The 19,249-nt window shown below is 45.4% G+C and overlaps 1 protein-coding gene across 1 annotated transcript; it reads right to left on the bottom strand.

The window, feature by feature from the left end:
• Positions 1 to 1,517: 1,517 nt before the first annotated feature.
• On the bottom strand, positions 1,518 to 17,847 carry LOC148111886 (uncharacterized). The gene is made up of 7 exons (XM_087879131.1): positions 16,943 to 17,847; positions 12,484 to 12,618; positions 9,824 to 9,998; positions 9,636 to 9,734; positions 6,807 to 6,898; positions 3,527 to 3,664; positions 1,518 to 1,782 (listed from the first exon to the last, which is right to left on the bottom strand). The coding sequence occupies exons 1-7, from the start codon at positions 17,774 to 17,776 to the stop codon at positions 1,633 to 1,635; spliced, it is 1,623 nt and encodes a 540-aa protein (XP_087735257.1). The 5' UTR covers positions 17,777 to 17,847; the 3' UTR covers positions 1,518 to 1,632.
• Positions 17,848 to 19,249: the final 1,402 nt, after the last annotated feature.

Genomic DNA, 19,249 nt, shown 5'->3' with positions numbered 1-19,249 from the left:
AAGAATTAGGAATAGAATAGAATTAAGAATTAGGAACAAGAATTAGGAATGGAATGGAATGGAATAGAATAGAATAGAATAGAATAGAATAGAATAGAATAGAATAGAATAGAATAGAATAGAATAGAATAGAAAATACGGAATGGAATAGAATAGAATAGAATAGAATAGAATAGAATAGAATAGAATAGAATAGAATTAGGAATTAGGAATTAGGAATAAGAATTAGGAATAGAATAGAATTAAGAATTAGGAACAAGAATTAGGAATGGAATGGAATAGAAGAGAAGAGAAAAGAGAAGAGAAGAGAAGAGAAGAGAATAAGGAATTAGGAATATGAATTAGGAATAGAATAGAATAGAATTAAGAATTAGGAATAAGAATTTGGAATGGAATGGAATGGAAAGGAAAATATGAAGTAGAATAGAATAAGAATAGAACAGAACAGAATAGAATAGAATAGGGAATTAGGAATAAGAATTAGGAATAGAATAGAATTAAGAATTAGGAACAAGAATTAGGAATGGAATGGAATGGAATAGAATAGAATAGAATAGAATAGAATAGAATAGAATAGAATAGAATAGAATAAAAAATAGAGTAGATTAGAGTAGAACAGAATAGACTAGAATAAGTACAGAATTAAAGCAGAATTAGAATAGAATAGGATAGAACACAATGAATAGAACAGAACAACAGATTAGACTCGCCTAGATTCGAGCAGAACAGAACAGAACAGAATAGAAATAAAATCCTAGGGCTGGAAGGGATCCTGGAGATCTTCTAGTCCAGCCCCCTTTCCCAAGGCAGGAGAAACCAGGGAAAGTTTTTCGGTGTAATTTTGTGCTTGGAGGCACAAAAAAAAAAAAAAAAAAACTTTGGCTTGCAATCCTCGCGGTTCCTCCCAACCTGGAGCCCTTCAGATGTCACCAAACCGCCGGGCCCGTCATCCCCAATTCCCAAATAAAGTTTTGCTTGCAAACGTCTCCCTGCCCAGCTCGGATGCAGCCTTCAAAACAAATCCAATGCAGAAATTTAAAATAATCCTGGCGAGGCCGTGACAGCTGGGCCTTGGCTGACCCCTGGTGGTCGTCCCATCTAAGCGCAGGCTGCCTTCTGATGGTGAGAGAGAGAGCCTAAAAATTTGGGGTGTCGTGGCAAAATTCCCCAGGCGTCCCCACTTCGTCTTCCTTCACCCACCCCGGCAGCGAAGGCTTCTCACAACCTGAATGGAATCGCGAGGGGTCGGCTGGGTGAAGCGGGAAGGTCTTGAGCCTCTCTAGGGACCCCGGGGAGCCTTGCTCCCGTCTAGCGGGTGACCCCGGCTGCACCCCAGTTTGGATAGCAGGAGGATAAGGATGAGGATAATTTTATTTCTATACCGCCCCTCTCCCGAAAAACTCGGGGCGGTATACAGCCAGGTAAAAACACAATACGAATATCACAATTTAAATTTAAAAATTATTAAAAGTATTACATTTAAGGCCAATTAACTAAAAAAACCCCAAAATTTAAGAATTCCAAATTTAAAACTCAATTTATGAAGCTAGCCCTGCCTGTCGGAAGAGCAGGGTCTTAAGAGCACAGCGGAAAACTCGGAGGTCAGAGATTTTGCGTATGTCCGGGGGCAGTTCATTCCAAAGGGCAGGGGCTCCCACAAAGAAGGCTCTCCCCCTGGGTGTCACCAGCCGACATAATTTGGCCGACGGCTAGAGGATGTAGCATTGGAGAAGCGACGATGAGTTTCTGGCTGCCCGGACTCCTCTGGGTACCGGCGCTGAGCTGTTGGGATGGAAGAGAAAAATGAACTATGCCTTAAGAGTTTCAAACCATTTCCGCCTTTCTCTCTTCTCTCAGGCCAAAGAAGAAGAAAAAATGGGGTGGAGTAAGCCCCTCATTTCTTGGGGGGTGGATGGGGGGGATAGTTTATTTATTTATTTATTTTATTATTTAAATTACTATACCGCCCTTCCCCTTTCGGACTCAGGGCGGTGAGCAGCCAAAAATAAAACATTTGTACACAAAAGTTAAAATATTTTTAAAATAATTAAATAAAAGTTTGGCCCATAATTTAAAACATTTGAATTAAAATCAGTATCAATTTTAAAAACCGATATAAAATCAGGCCAGCCTGGCTAACTGAAAGAAATAGGTTTTAAGGGCCCGATGAAAAATCCGGAGGTCTGGGATCACTCGTATCTCTGGGGGTAGATTGTTCCAGAGGGTAGGCGCCATCACAGAGAAGGCTCTCCCCCTGCGGATCGCCAACCGACATTGTCTGGCTGACGGCACCCTGAGGAGGCCCTCTCTGTGAGAGCGAACGAATTTTGTTATTTAAATTTTTATACCGTCCTTCTCCCGAGGGACTCAGGGCAGTGCACAGCCAACAATAAAACACACATATACATAAAATTTAAAAACAATTTAAAACATATTAAATACTTTGGCCCCAATATTATCAAAAAACTAAAACAACCATTAAAATTCATGTTTAGGCCAGCCCAGCTTGCTGGAAAAGAAGAGTTTTCAGGGCACAGCGAAAGACCCGGAGATCCGATATCCTTCTTATCTCCGGGGGCAAATCGTTCCAGAGGGCAGGAGCTGCCACAGAGAAGGCCCTCCCCCTGGGGGTCGCCAGCCAACATTGCCTGGCCAACGGCACCCTGAGGAGTCCCTCTCTGTGGGAGCGTACTGGTCGGTGGGAGGCTATCGGCAGCAGAAGGCGGTCCCGCAAATACCCAGGTCCTATGCCATGGAGCGCTTTAAAGATGGTAACCAACATCTTGAATCGCACCCGGAAGACCACTGGGAGCCAGTGCAGCTCACGCAGGAGAGGTGTTACATGGGTGCGCCGTGTCGCTCCCATAATCACCCGCACGGCCGCATTCTGGACCAGTTGGAGCCTCCGAGTGCTCTTCAAGGGGAGCCCCATGTAGAGAGCGTTACAGTAGTCCAGACGGGAAGTGACGAGGGCATGAGTGACCGTGCGCAAGGAGTCCCGGTCCAAAAAGGGACGCAACTGGTGAATCAGGCGAACCTGATAAAAAGCCCCCCTGGCATCCAGGAGGACACCCAAATTGTGAGCCCTCTCTGAGGGGGCCAAGATCTCACCCCCAATAGTCAGTGATGGCACCAGCTGGCTATATCGGGACGCCGGAAACCACAGCCACTCAGTCTTGGAGGGTTTGAGTCTCAGCCTGTTTCTCCCCATCCAGATCCGCACAGTCTCCAGGCACCGGGACATCACTTCAAGGGCATCATTGGGGTGATAGTTAGCCTGACTAGAACAGAACAGTCGGCAGTTCGAATCCCTAGAATAGGTCTCATGCGTGAGCAGGGGGTTGGACTAAATGACCTCCAAGATCCCTTCCAACTCTGTTACTCTTATACGGATTTCTGCAAAACCTGGACCGGCAATTTGGGACAGTGGGGTTAGAAGAGTCCTGGCTTCGTTGGGGTCAGGCTGGATGACCTCGAAGGTCCCATCCCTCTCCTTTCTGAGTTTTTTTTTTTTTCAGCGGCCTACCTCCTGCCCGGAAGCCGAGCTCTGTCCTGCCTTCTTTCTTTGAGACATCCCTGGGTTCCAGTGGCAAACGAGGCTGTCATTTTGGACGCTGTAGTTCTTATTTCCCAGCAACCAGTAAGTTTTCATTTTCCCTTTGCCCTCCAAAGGGAAGGAGAGAAAGAGAGAGAGAGAGAGAGAGAGAGAGAGAGAGAGAGAGAGGTATTCAGCCAAACACACAGCAGAAAATTAAATGGGTTTAGTTTTGAAACACCCTGGGATGAAGCAGCATTTAAAAATGTAAAAACCGAGAAGCCACGGGTTAGGAGATTTCGAGGGAACGAACAAAAATGCTACTCTGTTTTTTTTTTTTTTTTTTTTCCGAAGATGAGATATTTTATTCTTATATGCTGGAGTTGTTTTAAGGATTAGGACTCCATTTCGGCTACAAACTGTTCCCCTGCTTTCCTTTTTCAATATGTTAAAAGGATTAACTTTCGTTTCATTTTAAGCTGCCCAAAATGGTGGAAAGTCAGGCCCTGTGGTGGGATTCAGCCAGTTCGCACCTATTCGGGAGAACCGGTTGTTAAAAGAAATCTTATTTTGGTTTTTTTCCACTTTACAGGGCTAATCCTGTAAGGAAGGCAGGAAGGAAACATTCTGGTGGTGTTTCTAGCCTAATCTTTATTGCCCTGCTTACAGAAACTGCCTCTCTGGTTAACCATTATTACATTGTAACAGCTAAGGCGCTTCGCCCATAGACGTGAGTGATGTTGAATTGGCCATGCCCACACAGTCACATGACCAGTGAGCCACACCTACCCTAATGCCCAGGTCATTAGGACAGAGAACCGGTTGTTAAATTATTTGAATCCCACCACTGGTTAGGCCGCATGTAAGTTATTGTTATTAATTTGGAAGTGGTATTGGTATTGGGCAGGAAGGCCCAAAGGTGTTTTTTTCAAAAGGCAACTGGCCTCGTGTTGTTGTTTTTCTTGAAAATGTTTCGCTTCTTATCTAAGAAGCTGAAGATGTTGAAGTCTATTCTATTCTATTCTATTCTATTCTATTCTATTCTATTCTATTCTATTCTATTCTATTCTATTCTATTCTATTCCATTCCATTCCATTCCATTCCATTCCATTCCATTCCATTCCGTATTTTCTATTCTATTCTATTCTATTCTATTCTATTCTATTCCATTCCATTCCGTATTTTCTATTCTATTCTATTCTATTCTATTCTATTCTATTCTATTCTATTCTATTCTATTCTATTCTATTCTATTCCATTCCATTCCATTCCATTCCATTCCGTATTTTCTATTCTATTCTATTCTATTCTATTCTATTCTATTCTATTCTATTCTATTCTATTCTATTCTATTCTATTCTATTCCATTCCATTCCGTATTTTCTATTCTATTCTATTCTATTCTATTCCATTCCATTCCATTCCATTCCATTCCATTCCGTATTTTCTTTTCAATTCTATTCTATTCCATTCCATTCCATTCCGTATTTTCTATTTTACTCTATTCCATTCCATTCCATTCCGTATTTTCTATTCTATTCTATTCCATTCCATTCCATTCCATTCCATTCCATTCCATTCCATTCCATATTTTCTGTTCTGTTCTGTTCTGTTCTGTTCTGTTCTGTTCTGTTCTGTTCCGTTCCGTTCCGTTCCGTTCCATTTCGTATTTTCTCTTCTCTTCTCTTCTCTTCTCTTCTCTTCTCTTCTCTTCTCTTCTCTTCCATTCCATTCCATTCCATTCCATTCTATTCTATTCTATTCTATTCTATTCTATTCTATTCTATTCTATTCTATTCTATTCTATTCTATTCTATTCTCTTCCATTCCATTCGATTCCATTCCATTCCATTCCATTCCGTATTTTCTATTCTATTCTATTCTATTCTATTCTATTCTATTCTATTCTATTCTATTCTATTCTATTCCGTATTTTCTATTCTATTCTATTCTATTCTATTCTATTCTATTCTATTCTATTCTATTCCATTCCATTCCATTCCATTCCATTCCATTCCGTATTTTCTTTTCAATTCTATTCTATTCCATTCCATTCCGTATTTTCTATTTTACTCTATTCCATTCCATTCCATTCCGTATTTTCTATTCTATTCTATTCTATTCTATTCTATTCTATTCTATTCTATTCTATTCCATTCCATTCCATTCCATTCCATTCCATTCCATTCCATTCTATTCCATTCCATATTTTCTATTCTATTCTGTTCTGTTCTGTTCTGTTCTGTTCTGTTCTGTTCTGTTCCGTTCCGTTCCGTTCCGTTCCGTTCCGTTCCATTTCGTATTTTCTCTTCTCTTCTCTTCTCTTCTATTCTATTCTATTCTATTCTATTCTATTCTATTCTATTCTTACGTGGTCGTACGTCGAGGACTGCCTGCAGCCACCAAATCTCCTGTTTTGTTTCAGCCAGCGGAGAATCTAAATTGAGTTTAGGGGACATGTGACACATCCCGCTAAACTAAGCAGGACCCTAGCAATTTTAGGAGAGGCGACAGGTCAATCATTTCCTTTTTGGCTTTGAGCGGTTGGTTCTTTCTATAAATAACAGAAGAGCAGAGGGCTGGCTCGGTAGGGAACCAGTAGGGAAAATTATTTAATTTCACCACTGGTCCTAAGTCACTTTTTTTGACTGCCGTTGGAACTTTCAACAGTCAGTAAACGAACTGTTGTTGTAAGCTGAGGACTAGCTGTAAGCTGTTTGGGGCAGGGAAGTTTCCTCTTGCTGTGCTTTTTCCCGTGAGCTGCTCAGAACAGAAATGTTGTGGCCTATCGGCCGCCGGCCCCTCCAGCAGCCGAATCAGAGGAGGAGGAGGAGGCATGGGAATCAGGGTCAGCAACCTGAGAGTTCCGAGGGGGAAGAGGGAATGGAGCCGTCAGAGAGAGAGAGAGAGAGATGGAGGCGGAGCCTAGGTCATCCGTCAGCCCTCAGATGGAGAGTCAACAGCCCCCAGGTCTGGAGGTGGCTGATGAGGAAGAGGAGGAACAGCTGGGTCCAGTGCCTGACTGCAGATGCGCAGAATGCAGAGAGGAGAGGAGAGCAGTGGAAATCTATGGGCCGGTCCTTGGGACGGAAGAGCCACCGCTGCTAGCGAAGCCCCACCCTAGCTCTGGGGATAAAAGGCAGGGGGCGGAGATGAATAGATATGGCAGACAACTATTCATCTCCCTGCTGGACAGACTTGTTAGCCTGTGGTGAGAGAGAATAATTTTTTCTTAAGGGAACCCCAAATAATAATAACCAAAATACAAACCTTCACCTCAATTTCCCCTCTGGGCTCAATTTCGTAGGCATCATCTTCAAGGAGAGCCTGGTAGGTGGCTGAGCTGATGTGTATTTTCTGGGCTGAGGAGGGATCATCAAAAATATTTTTTTGAAAAAATCTGCCTTTCTGTTCTGTCCCCGTTCCACTCACGTACCCCCACAGACGGCCCGAAGTTAATAAGCCACACGACAAAACTCTTTGAAGATAAAGTTGGCAGCAACCCAGTGGCTAGCTGCCAATTCAGACTTTACTCACACAAAACAAAGATTAGACTGCCAGCATTCCGATAAAACAGGCAGAGTTTTCAACAATACAAGGATTAATCCAAATGCAGTCCGATAAAGCAGGCAAAGTCCAGTATGGATTATTTCTAGTTTTTGCTCGTCACAAACTGAACCGGCCACCACACCCACATTTATACCCTGTGGGGTGTGGTCCAGTGACTCAGCTAATCTCTGGCACGCCTTCCCCTCTGCTGCGCACGCTTCTCCCTGCGCCTCTGGCGATGGTCCAGCCAGCACTTATCTTCATCGTCGCTGTCCACCTGTGGCTGTGGGGATGTGCTTGGCTCTGAGCCTATCTTTTGGCCTTCGGTGTCCTCCAGAGGCATTGCCAGAGAGGAGGGTCCTGGAGAGGGAGGCCTTGCCAACTCCTCTTCCTCACTCTCAGAGTCTGCATCTGTCGATAGCCCAGGCTCAGGCAACGGAGCCACAACACTTTCTGCCTCCACGTCAACACAGAAGAATGCAAGCAGTTGCACGTAATCGGGGGTGAAATGCTCCCGGTTTGGCCGAATCGGTAGCGATGGCAGCCGGTGGTTCGGAGAACCAGTAGCGATGGCGGCGTGAGGCTCCACCCACCCACCCGGTCGTCATTACATCCTGGTTTTAATCAGGAAGTAGCCTGTTTTTTACCGTCTGCTCACACACAACATGTGCATTTCCAAACCGGTTGGGAAGGTAAGTAGATTTCACCCCTGCCCGTAATCCACTATAAATTTAGACCCCAAGTCTGAGACTTACATTAAAAAAAAAACCCACCAGGAATTTTGTCCATCAGTTGTTGTCTCTTCCTTTAAAATAAGTTAAACTTCTAGTCCTCGTAATTCTGAATACAGGTAGTCCTCGACTTATGACCACAATCTGCCCCCAACATTTCTGTTGCCAATGGAGACATTTGTCAAGTGAATTTTGCCCCATGTTGCAACCTTCCTTGCCACAGTCATTAAGTGAACCAGTGAACCAGTTATGTCAGTAGACGGTTTTTAAGTGAATCCGCCTTCCCCATTGGTTTTGCTTGTGAGAAGGTCACAAAAGGAGATCACGTGACCTTGGGACAAAGCAGCCATCGTAAGTATGAATTGATTGCCAAGCATCTGAATTTTGTTCAAACGAGCATGAGGATGCTGTAACGGTCGTAAGTGTGAAAAACGACCACTTTGTTCAAAGCTGTTGTCATTTCAAATGGTCACTAAATGAACTGTTGTAAGTCAAGGACCACCTATAAAGAGAAATCTAGCAGCTGCTGAGTTAGATCTCTGGTTCCAGGTACCCCAGCTCTATTGACGCTAAATAAGACAGATTTATAGGTTTGACTGAAGGTACCTTCAAGGTATAATCCAGGGGTGAAATGCTCCTGGTTTGGACCGGATCGCCCGATCCGGTAGCGATGGAGGCGGGTGGTTCAGAGAACCGGTAGCAAAAATCTCTGCTCCCCCCCCCCATGGCCAGCTGAGCCGCGTGATCATCAGAGGCTTTTTTTTTTAAATGCCTCTGACGATCCAAGCTGAGTTGCCTGATCGGCAGAGGGTTTTTTAAAAACTCAGCTTGGATTGTCAGAGGCATTTAAAAGAAAAAACCCTATTTTTCTTTTAAATGTCTCTGATGATCCCAGCTGAGTTTTTTAAAAAGCCTCTGCAGATCAGGCAACTCAGCTGGGATCGTCAGAGCCTTTTGAAAGCATTTTTTTACAACTTCTTCCCGAAGAGGTTGTAGAAAAAATGGTTTTAAAAGTAAAAAAATAAATAAAATGGCCACACCCATCCAGTCACATTACCCCCCCCAAGCCACGCCCACAGAACCGATAGTAACAAATTTTAAATTTCACCACTGGTATAATCTACTCAATATTGAATTAGAGAAATGGCAAAACTTATGGGAAAGAAACTATAAATTAACAATGTCAACGAAAAGAAAAAAAAAGAAAACTTATATAAAACTTTTATATAAAGAAAACTTTTATAAAATGTTTTTTAGACGGCACTTACCACCTGCTAGGTTAGCTAAAATGTTTAAAAATATGTCTAGCAAATGTTGGAAATGGAATAAAAAAAAAAAACGGGCACATATACCCATATGTGGTGGACCTGTGTTAAAAGCAAAAAAAAAAAATGGGGCAAAAATACATAAGTGGCTAGAAAAGACAGTAAGGAAAACATGTAGATTTCAAACCTGAACTTTTTCTATTAGGAATATAGCACCAGAAAAAATTGATAAACAATATATATATATTTAATATTGCATGTATTAACAGCAGCGAGGATTGTATTTGCACAATATTGGAAAAATGAAGAAATACCATGAGACGACAAGATCATTAGGAAGATTAGGAAGAAATGAACAGACTCGCATTGTAGATGAAACAGAAAGAAGAGACAGAATATTATCAAACGTGGAACTTATTCTACCAGTGGTTGGAAAAAAAGGGGTGGAGAATAAGAACGTAATCTGTACTGCTAAGCAAATAAAATAACCCAGGCGACACGATGTGTATTAAGCACTAACAAAATGTAAACAATAGAAAATCAATAAAACTCACGTAGACTGCTTGACTCCATGCGAGAGGCCGTGTTCACCGTGTCACCAAAGAGACAGTACCGGGGCATTTTATGCCCGACAATGCCAGCCACGCAGGGCCCTGCAGGAAAAGTGGAAAAGAGACAGGTTGAGAGACCCACACGCAGCCGATGGAGTCCACCCCAAGGTGTAAAACAGCGGTTGGCTCACCTGTGTGAATCCCGGCCCGTAACTGCAGCTTGCTAGTTGGCAGGTGGGGAATCGCAACCTGTCGGACCGCAGCTACCAGATCCAGGGCCATCTTGGCGATCTCGTGAGCGTGCCTGGTGCCGTTCCTCTCGGGCAGACCGCTTACCACCATGTAGGCGTCCCCAATGGTTTCCACCTTGTGGCCCCAAGGAAAATCGGGACCCGTCATGGTTGATTCGCTATGCTCGCAACAGTAACGGGAAAGGGGGAGTGGGGCCCCCTTTGGGAGGGAAATTTGGAATGCCAGTTGGTCAACACAGACCCAACATCCCAAGGTCACCGGTTGTCCGAGGCAGACAGTGTCAAGCCTGAAGTTGGCCAAACTGTGGCTATTTTCTTTTGTAGTTTTTCTCTAGAGAAGTTCCCCTGCTCACAGCTGACACAGCCTGGAGCGAAGGGGCCAGGGAGGGGAAGGGGCATAGAGAAAGCTAGGGTGTGGTAGCTGAAACAAAATTCTTTCCCCTGAGAATCAAGGACATTGGTGCAGGTTTTTGAAAGGTGGAGACTGAGATCACCAAGCAACTGGGCTACATGTTGATTGGACTATGTGACGGGTGACTCTGGGGGGGGGAAATGACAAAATTTTACTTTTAATTGGGTGTAAAACCGGTGGGAATCTAAGAGCCGGTTTTTCACCAAGAAAATGCCAATTTGATATGGTCCAATAAAATGTTCTTTGAGGAATACGGCTACCTCGGAGTTCTTATTGACTGGGACGTATTACTTGGAACCCAGGGGTGGGTTCTACTTATCTTTACTACCGGATCGCATCGTGCCCACGCGCGCGTGCTTGTTTCGCTCGCACGCACGCTCTTCTGCGCATGCACAGATCAGTTATTATGACATCTGGGCCAGTGGGCGGAGCCTCCCGCTGGTTTTACTACCGGTTCTTGCAAACCGGTCCGAACCAGGGGCAACCCACCACTGTTTGAACCTTGACAGACAGACTGTTCCCAAAACAAAGCGAGTGCAAATGAACTGGTGGACATTGGACAATAGGAGATCCATGGGGAGAAAGGGAACGTTACCCTATGTATGCTGTTTGCGCGCGAAATTGTTAGAACTGGCTTTTCTACTTCTCTACCAGCACAGATTTTCCAGTAAAGTTATCCTCTTTGGTAAGAAATAATGTCTTAGGAGTTTCTTTTGCTGTCTAACCAGTCAGATGGTTGACAGTACCCCTCAGGACGAAGTCCCTTCGGATTCAGGAAGGGCGAACAGCCTATTCCCCATAAACCTTCCCATGACCCGAGAAAAATGGGGCCAATTCTGACAACCTTGGGGATGGGTCTTCCAAATGTAAATTACTGTATTTTTCGGAGTATAAAATGCACCTTTTTCCCCCCAAAAAGAGGGTGAAAATCTGGGTGCGTCTTATACTCCAAATGTAGCCCCGCCTGGCCTCGCAAACGGAGATTTCAGAGGCTGAAAGAAGCCTCTGAAAGAAGCTTCAGAGAAAAAGCCGCTGAAAGGCTTTTATCTAAAATAATATGGCAAGCAACAAAAGAAGAATCGGTAAAGGTTCTAACCAAACTATACTAACAAATCTGGAGAATGACACAATAACCAACAGATCGGAAGAGGTTAATCTACATACCAATGCCAAAGAAAGGAGATTGAACAGAGTACAGGTAGTCCTTCAGAATAAAAGCCTCTGAAAGAAGCTTGAGAAAAAAAGCCTCCAAACAGAGCTTTAGAAAAAAAAGCCTTTTTTTCTGAAGCTGTTTCGGAGGCTTTCAGAGACAGAAAAAGAAAGTTTTTTCTGAAACAGAGTTTCAGAAGTTTCAGAGGCTGAAAAAAAAGGCAAGGCACAGAGCTCACAACCAAGGAACCTGTTGCTAAAATTCACCTCTGAGAACAGCTGATTGGGGGTATTCCGGGAGGCCGATTTACCCACCAATCAGCTCTATCCTTATTTTCCTCCCCAAAAACAAAGGTGCGTCTTATACTCCGAAAAATACGGTAGTTTTATTGATCCCGCCTCTTACGTTATCATCTTCAGTTACGGATTTCTAAATTTCGTTTTGGGAAGAATAGTTTCTTCCCGGTTAAGGAAGTTGGAAGTGCAGAGGGGAGATTTTCGTAACACAAATCCTCTTTTTAAGGATTTAATTGCAAGTGGTTCTCGACTTACAACATTTCTGTGAGTGGACTGTCCGTATTGGCACTGAAAAAAGCGACTTATGACTGTTTTTTCACACTCATTGCACCCTCCCCAGGGTGACAGGATCAAAACTTGGACGCTTGGCAACTGACTCACACTTATGACGGTTGCAGTGTCCTGAAGTAACGTGATCCCCTTTTGTGACTTCTGACAAGCAGAGTCAATGAGGAAGCCAGATTCACCGTGTCACCAATTTAACAACAGCAGTGATTCATTTAATGACTGTGCCAAGAGAGGCTGTAAAGTGGGGCAAAACTAACTTAACAACTGTCTCACTTAGCAATGGAAATTTGGGGCTCCATTGTGGTCGTAAGACAAGGACTATCTTGATATGATTTTGTTTTTTTCTTTTACAGGGACCACGGTTCTTGGGACCAGAATGAGCTGCCCTGCCAACGGGGAGCAAAACCTGTGCCCATTTCCTTGCTGTCCCCCAGGCAGAAGAAGTTGGGCTGACCTTGTAGACGTCGTACGAGTCGATCCTGGTGTCGAAACACACGTAGAGATTGTTGAGCATTTCCACCACCTGCAGCGGGGTGCACGAAGCAGAGATGGTGGTGAAACCCACAATGTCCGAAAAGAAGATGGTCACCTGGGAGGAGGAATAGGAGGAGGAGGCAGAAGCCATGATGATGCAGTGGTTAGAATGCAGCATCGCAGGCTAACTCTGCCCACTGCCAGCAGTTCGATCCTGACTGGCGCAAAGTTGACTCAGCCTTCCATCCTTCCGAGGTCGGTAATATGAAGACCCAGATTGTTGGGGGGGCAAGAAGCTGACTCTGTAAACCGCTTAGAGAGGGCTGTAAAAGCACTGTGAAGCGGTATATAAGTCTAAGTGGTATTGCTTGCTTCCCTCCCTCCCTCCCTCCCTCCCTCCCTCCTTCCTTCCTTCCTTCCTTCCTTCCTTCCTTCCTTCCTTCCTTCCTTCCTTCCCAATAGTTAGAATCCAGTATTGCAGGCTAACACTGCCCACAGTCAGGAGTTCGATCCTGACCGGCTCAAGGTTGACTCAGCCTTCCATCTTTCCGAGGTGGGTAAAACGAGGATCCAGATTGTTGGGGGGCAAGAGGCTGACTCTGTAAATATGCTTAAAGAGGGCTGTGAAGCACTTTGAAGCGGTATATAAGTCTAAGGGCTATTATTGCCATTGCTATTTTTTAGCCCCGCCAAACAGGAGTGACTATTTAACAGAATAATAGAGCTGGGAGGGACCTTAGAGGTCTTCTAGTCCAACCCCCTGATCAAGCAGGAGAACCTAAACCATTTCAGACATACGGCTGTCCAATCTCTTCTTAAAAACCTCCAGTGATGAAGCACCCATGATTTCTGTTCCACTGATTAATTGTTCTCACTGTTAGGGAATTTCTCCTTAGTTCTAGGTTGCTTCTCTCCTTGATGAGTTTCCACCCATTGCTTCTTGTCCTGCCCTCAGGTGCTTTGGAGAATAGCTTGACTCCCTCTTCTTTGGGGCAGCCCCTGAGAGATTGGAAGATGCTCTCATGTCTCCCCTAGTCCTTCTTTTCATTAAACTAGACATACCCAGTTCCTGCAACCGTTCTTCCTATGTTTTAGCCTCCAGTCCCCTAATCCTCTTTGTTGCTCTTCTCTGCACACTTTCTAGAGTCCCCACATCCTTTTTACATCGTGGCGACCAAAACTGGATGCAATATTCCAAGTGTGGCCTTACCAAGGCCTTATAAAGTGGTACTAACACTTCACGTGGTCTTGATTCTCTCCCTCTGTTGATTCAGCCTAGAACTGTGTTGGCTTTTTTGGCAGCTGCTGCACCCGGCTGGCTCATATCACAGAAACCTTAATTTTTTTCTCATGCCCCTGCTTCTGCTCCGAGACCCTAGCCGGATTTTGCCCGTAGCTTGATGTTCTTTTTTTAATTTCCCCATTATTTTGCAGATGGTTTCTGATACCGTATACCTCCTCCGGCTGTACATATACCGTAATTGGCCAATTAGGGTAATGATGACAGAGCACTCAAGGAAATGCAGATTTATGAGACTGGGGGGGGATTAATTAAGGGGGGGAATGTCCCTCTCGATGTGTAAGAGGAACAGCTTCCTTCCTTCCTTCCTTCCTCCCCCACTCCCTCCCTCTCATTCACCCACCCACCCATCTTTCTTACTTACTTCCTCCCTCTCATTCACCCACCTTCCTTCCTTCCTTCCTTCCTTCCTTCCTTCCTTCCTTCCTTCCTTCCTTCCTTCCTTCCTTCCTCTCATTCACCCACCTTCCTTCCTTCCTCTCATTCACCCACCTTCCTTCCTTCCTTCCTTCCTCCCTCCCTCCCTCCCTCCCTCTCATTCACCCACCCACCCATCTTTCTTACTTACTTCCTCCCTCTCATTCACCCACCTTCCTTCCTTCCTTCCTTCCTTCCTTCCTTCCTCTCATTCACCCACCTTCCTTCCTTCCTCTCATTCACCCACCTTCCTTCCTTCCTTCCTTCCTCCCTCCCTCCCTCCCTCTCATTCACCCACCCACCCATCTTTCTTACTTACTTCCTCCCTCTCATTCACCCACCTTCCTTCCTTCCTTCCTTCCTTCCTTCCTTCCTTCCTCTCATTCACCCACCTTCCTTCCTTCCTCTCATTCACCCACCTTCCTTCCTTCCTTCCTTCCTCCCTCCCTCCCTCCCTCTCATTCACCCACCCACCCATCTTTCTTACTTACTTCCTCCCTCTCATTCACCCACCTTCCTTCCTTCCTTCCTTCCTTCCTTCCTTCCTTCCTTCCTTCCTCTCATTCACCCACCTTCCTTCCTTCCTCTCATTCACCCACCTTCCTTCCTTCCTTCCTTCCTCCCTCCCTCCCTCCCTCTCATTCACCCACCCACCCATCTTTCTTACTTACTTCCTCCCTCTCATTCACCCACCTTCCTTCCTTCCTTCCTTCCTTCCTTCCTTCCTTCCTTCCTTCCTCTCATTCACCCACCTTCCTTCCTTCCTTCCTTCCTCTCATTCACCCACCTTCCTTCCTTCCTTCCTTCCTTCCTTCCTCTCATTCACCCACCTTCCTTCCTTCCTTCCTTCCTCCCTCCCTCCCTCTCATTCACCCACCTTCCTTCCTTCCTCCCTCCCTCTCATTCACCCACCTTCCTTCATTCACCCACCTTCCTTCCTTCCTTCCTTCCTCTCATTCACCCACCTTCCTTCCTTCCTTCCTTCCTCTCATTCACCCACCTTCCTTCCTTCCTTCCTTCCTCCCTCCCTCCCTCTCATTCACCCACCTTCCTTCCTTCCTCCCTCCCTCTCATTCACCCACCTTCCTTCATTCACCCACCTTCCTTCCTTCCTTGCTTCCTCTCATTCACCCACCTTCCTTCCTTCCTTCCTTCCTTCCTTCCTTCCTTCCTCCCTCCCTCCCTCCCTCCCTCTCATTCACCCACCCACCCACCCATCTTCGTTCCTTCCTCCCTCCCTCCCTCTCATTCACCCACCCACCCATCTTCCTTCCTTCCTTCCTCCCTCTCATTCACCCACCTTCCTTCCTTCCTTCCTTCCTTCCTTCCTTCCTTCCTTCCTTCCTTCCTTCCTTCCTTCCTTCCTTCCTTCCTCTCATTCACCCACCTTCCTTCCTTCCTCTCATTCACCCACCTTCCTTCCTTCCTTCCTTCCTCCCTCCCTCCCTCCCTCTCATTCACCCACCCACCCATCTTTCTTACTTACTTCCTCCCTCTCATTCACCCACCTTCCTTCCTTCCTTCCTTCCTTCCTTCCTTCCTTCCTTCCTTCCTCTCATTCACCCACCTTCCTTCCTTCCTCTCATTCACCCACCTTCCTTCCTCCCTTCCTTCCTCCCTCCCTCCCTCCCTCTCATTCACCCACCCACCCATCTTTCTTACTTACTTCCTCCCTCTCATTCACCCACCTTCCTTCCTTCCTTCCTTCCTTCCTTCCTTCCTCTCATTCACCCACCTTCCTTCCTTCCTTCCTTCCTCTCATTCACCCACCTTCCTTCCTTCCTTCCTTCCTTCCTTCCTCTCATTCACCCACCTTCCTTCCTTCCTTCCTTCCTCCCTCCCTCCCTCTCATTCACCCACCTTCCTTCCTTCCTCCCTCCCTCTCATTCACCCACCTTCCTTCATTCACCCACCTTCCTTCCTTCCTTGCTTCCTCTCATTCACCCACCTTCCTTCCTTCCTTCCTTCCTTCCTTCCTTCCTCCCTCCCTCCCTCCCTCCCTCCCTCTCATTCACCCACCCACCCACCCATCTTCGTTCCTTCCTCCCTCCCTCCCTCTCATTCACCCACCCACCCATCTTCCTTCCTTCCTTCCTCCCTCTCATTCACCCACCTTCCTTCCTTCCTTCCTTCCTTCCTTCCTTCCTTCCTTCCTTCCTTCCTTCCTTCCTCCCTCCCTCCCTCCCTCCCTCCCTCCCTTCCCAATAGTTAGAATCCAGTCTTGCAGGCTAACTCTTCCCACAGCCAAGAGTTCGATCCTGACCGGAGGATACCATATACCTCCTCTGGCTGTACATACCATAATTGGCCAATTAGGGTAATGATGAAAGAGCACCCAAGGAAATGCAGACTTATTAGACTGGGGGGGGGATTAATTAAGGGGGGGAATGTCCCTCTCGATGTCTGAGGACCGACAACCAAATGCAAAAAAAAAATCAAAGTGAGCAACAAAGAGTCAATAATTATGTCACAATTTGAATGTTCTTTGATTACGGGCCAATCGGATATGAAGAGCATCATTATTTTGTATGCTTTCCTAGGCAGAATTGGGGATGGAGGGGGCAAGCGGGGTTGAGGTATAACCCCCAGACCCACATCAGGGAAATATTTGTGGGGTTTTAGTTGGGCCTCACCAATCGTGCTTTTTTGTACCTCAGAATTGTGCAGCGATCAATCGGGGACCTTAAAGTCGTCTGATCTCTTCAGACAACTGTTATCTTACCTGGTCATAATTTTCTGCCTCTACATGCTTGTGTTTCCGTAGTTGTTTGACCACGGATTTGGGCAACATTTGATGCAGGAGGTCTTCAACCAGGTGCCTCTCCTCTTTCAGATCCTCAGTTCGTTCCTTGAGGGTCCTGGCGTAATTCTGGATCCATTCGGTCATCTCTTTGAAGGAAAAAAGGACGGCCGGGTAAATAAGCCCGGCGATCACCAAGAGGCTGATTTTGAGGCTAACCAGGGAGACGATATCTTTAGACTTCTTCTGAAGCTGCTCCCGCCTTTTCTGAAGCAAACATCTCTGGAGGACGTCAAGTTCGTCCATCCAAGGAGGGGGCAACAACCGAAATCCCGAAGAAGGAGCGACCGTGTGGAGTCCTTCGTGATGGGTGGCCAGGATGGAGAAGTTAGGATGCTCAGCCCAACATTCTTGGGTGTTTTCTGAGGTAAAAACAGAAGAAGTAAGAAGAGCAGACAGCCGGTGCCACAAAGCTTGGACTTCTTCAGGGTAGCGGGACATTTCTGGAGCTCGCAACACGGCCCGTTTGGTTCTCAGGAGAAGTCTGAGAAAGACCACATCTAACCAGTCTGGATTTGACCTCATCTTTGGGTCATCTCCCTCCTCAAGCGTCTGAAGGATCTCCAAGATTCCTGCAATCCTTTTGAGCTGCAGGAAAGCCATCCCAGCTGCCTCGGTACCATTTATCCTCTCCCTGATCGAGGCGACGTAAGTTGGACAGCTGAAACGATCGTTGTCCTTGCACCAGGATTCTTTGCAGAGAGCAACCAAGCTTTCCAGCGTGTCTCCTGGCCAAGAGATATTCTCCACCGTCATGTCTCTTCCTCCTCCTCCTCCTCCTCTTCCTCCTCCTTGCCAATGCGCTTCTTGGACAACAAGGAGGTTGAACACTGAGAGCGCCAGGAAACTCCGGCACGAAGAGAGATTCTCAACGTGCCTCCAGGACTCCAGAAGTTGGCTTAGATCCAGAGCGGTGTGTCCCAGCAAGGCGAATAAGGAGATGGAGCAGAGAGCCAAGACCCGTCTCACCGTCTTGCTGGCGTGGCAGTCCGACGGAGGGGAAGAACATCTGGAAGGAAGGCGAAGGAAACCCATTAAGTACCAGTAAGTAAGCTTCCCATCTTCTTCCTCCTGTGGTTAGCCTGGATTCTCCTCCTAATATTTTGACAGGGCTGCAGAACGAGGGTAGCAAAAGTGAATTGATCTGTTTCTTTCAGCCGTGTTTGATGCTCCATGCGAAGGTGGGTTAACGCTTGACGTACTAATATATACCACGCACTCATATGAGTTATACGCAGGAAATTCTCCAATTGTGGGCATTTAAAGGAAAAAAAATACACGCCTAGGGTCATACTCATTCTTTTCTCGTAGTTCTTTTCTCTATTTTTTCCTACAATGCTCAAAAATTAGTCTTAGACTCATAAGCATATTCTGATTTACATATGGCTCATGAGGGCACCTTCCCTTCCTCTGGAGAATTATAGATAGCTTTAAATCATATGAAATTGGCGTTATTTTATTTTGTAAACTATGGAAAGAAGAGCCAGGAAATAGCTATTCTCTATCTCTATCTCTATCTCTATCTCTATCTCTGTCTGTCTGTCTGTCTGTCTGTCTGTCTGTCTGTCTCTCTATCCATCCATCCATCCATCTCTATCTATCTATCATCTCTCTATCCATCCATCCATCCATCCATCCATCCATCTATCTATCTCTATTTATCTATCATCTCTCTCTATACTTATATATATCCATCCATCCATCTCTCTCTCTCTCTCTCTCTATCATCTCTCTATCCATCCATTCATCCACCCATCCATCCATCTATCTATATCTATCTATCATCTCTCTCTCTCTATCCATCCACCCATCCATCCATCTATCTATTATCTATCATCTCTCTCTATCCATCCTCTATCTATCTATCTATCTATCTATCTATCTATCTATCTATCTATCATCTCTCTCTCTATCCATCCATTATCTATCTATCTATCTATCTATCTATCTATCTATCTATCTATTTATCTATCATCTCTCTATCCATCCATCCATCTATATCATCTCTCTCTCTCTCTCTATCCATCCATCCATCATCTATCTATCTATCTATCTATCTATCTATCTATCTATCTATCTATCTATCTATTTATCTATCATCTCTCTATCCATCCATCCATCTATATCATCTCTCTCTCTCTCTCTATCCATCCATCCATCATCTATCTATCTATCTATCTATCTATCTATCTATCTATCTATCTATCTATTTATCTATCATCTCTCTAT

The sequence above is a fragment of the Pantherophis guttatus genome, chromosome 15, assembly GCF_059756535.1.
Source record: "Pantherophis guttatus breed Tessera chromosome 15, ASM5975653v1, whole genome shotgun sequence".
Taxonomy (NCBI): Eukaryota; Metazoa; Chordata; class Lepidosauria; order Squamata; family Colubridae; genus Pantherophis; species Pantherophis guttatus.
Note: the sequence above shows the minus strand (reverse complement) of the source record. Positions and strands in the feature narration are given on the sequence as shown.

Bases quoted from the DNA above. Each gene is read 5' to 3' on its own strand.
- LOC148111886 (XM_087879131.1), bottom strand. From the start codon at position 17,776: ATGACGGTGGAGAATATCTCTTGGCCAGGAGACACGCTGGAAAGCTTG. The intron at 12,619-16,942 runs GTAAGATAACAG...TCCTCCTCCCAG, and splicing joins AGGCAGAAAATTATGACCAG to GTGACCATCTTCTTTTCGGA. The intron at 6,899-9,635 runs GTGAGTTTTATT...ATCCCTCCTCAG, and splicing joins CATGGAGTCAAGCAGTCTAC to CCCAGAAAATACACATCAGC.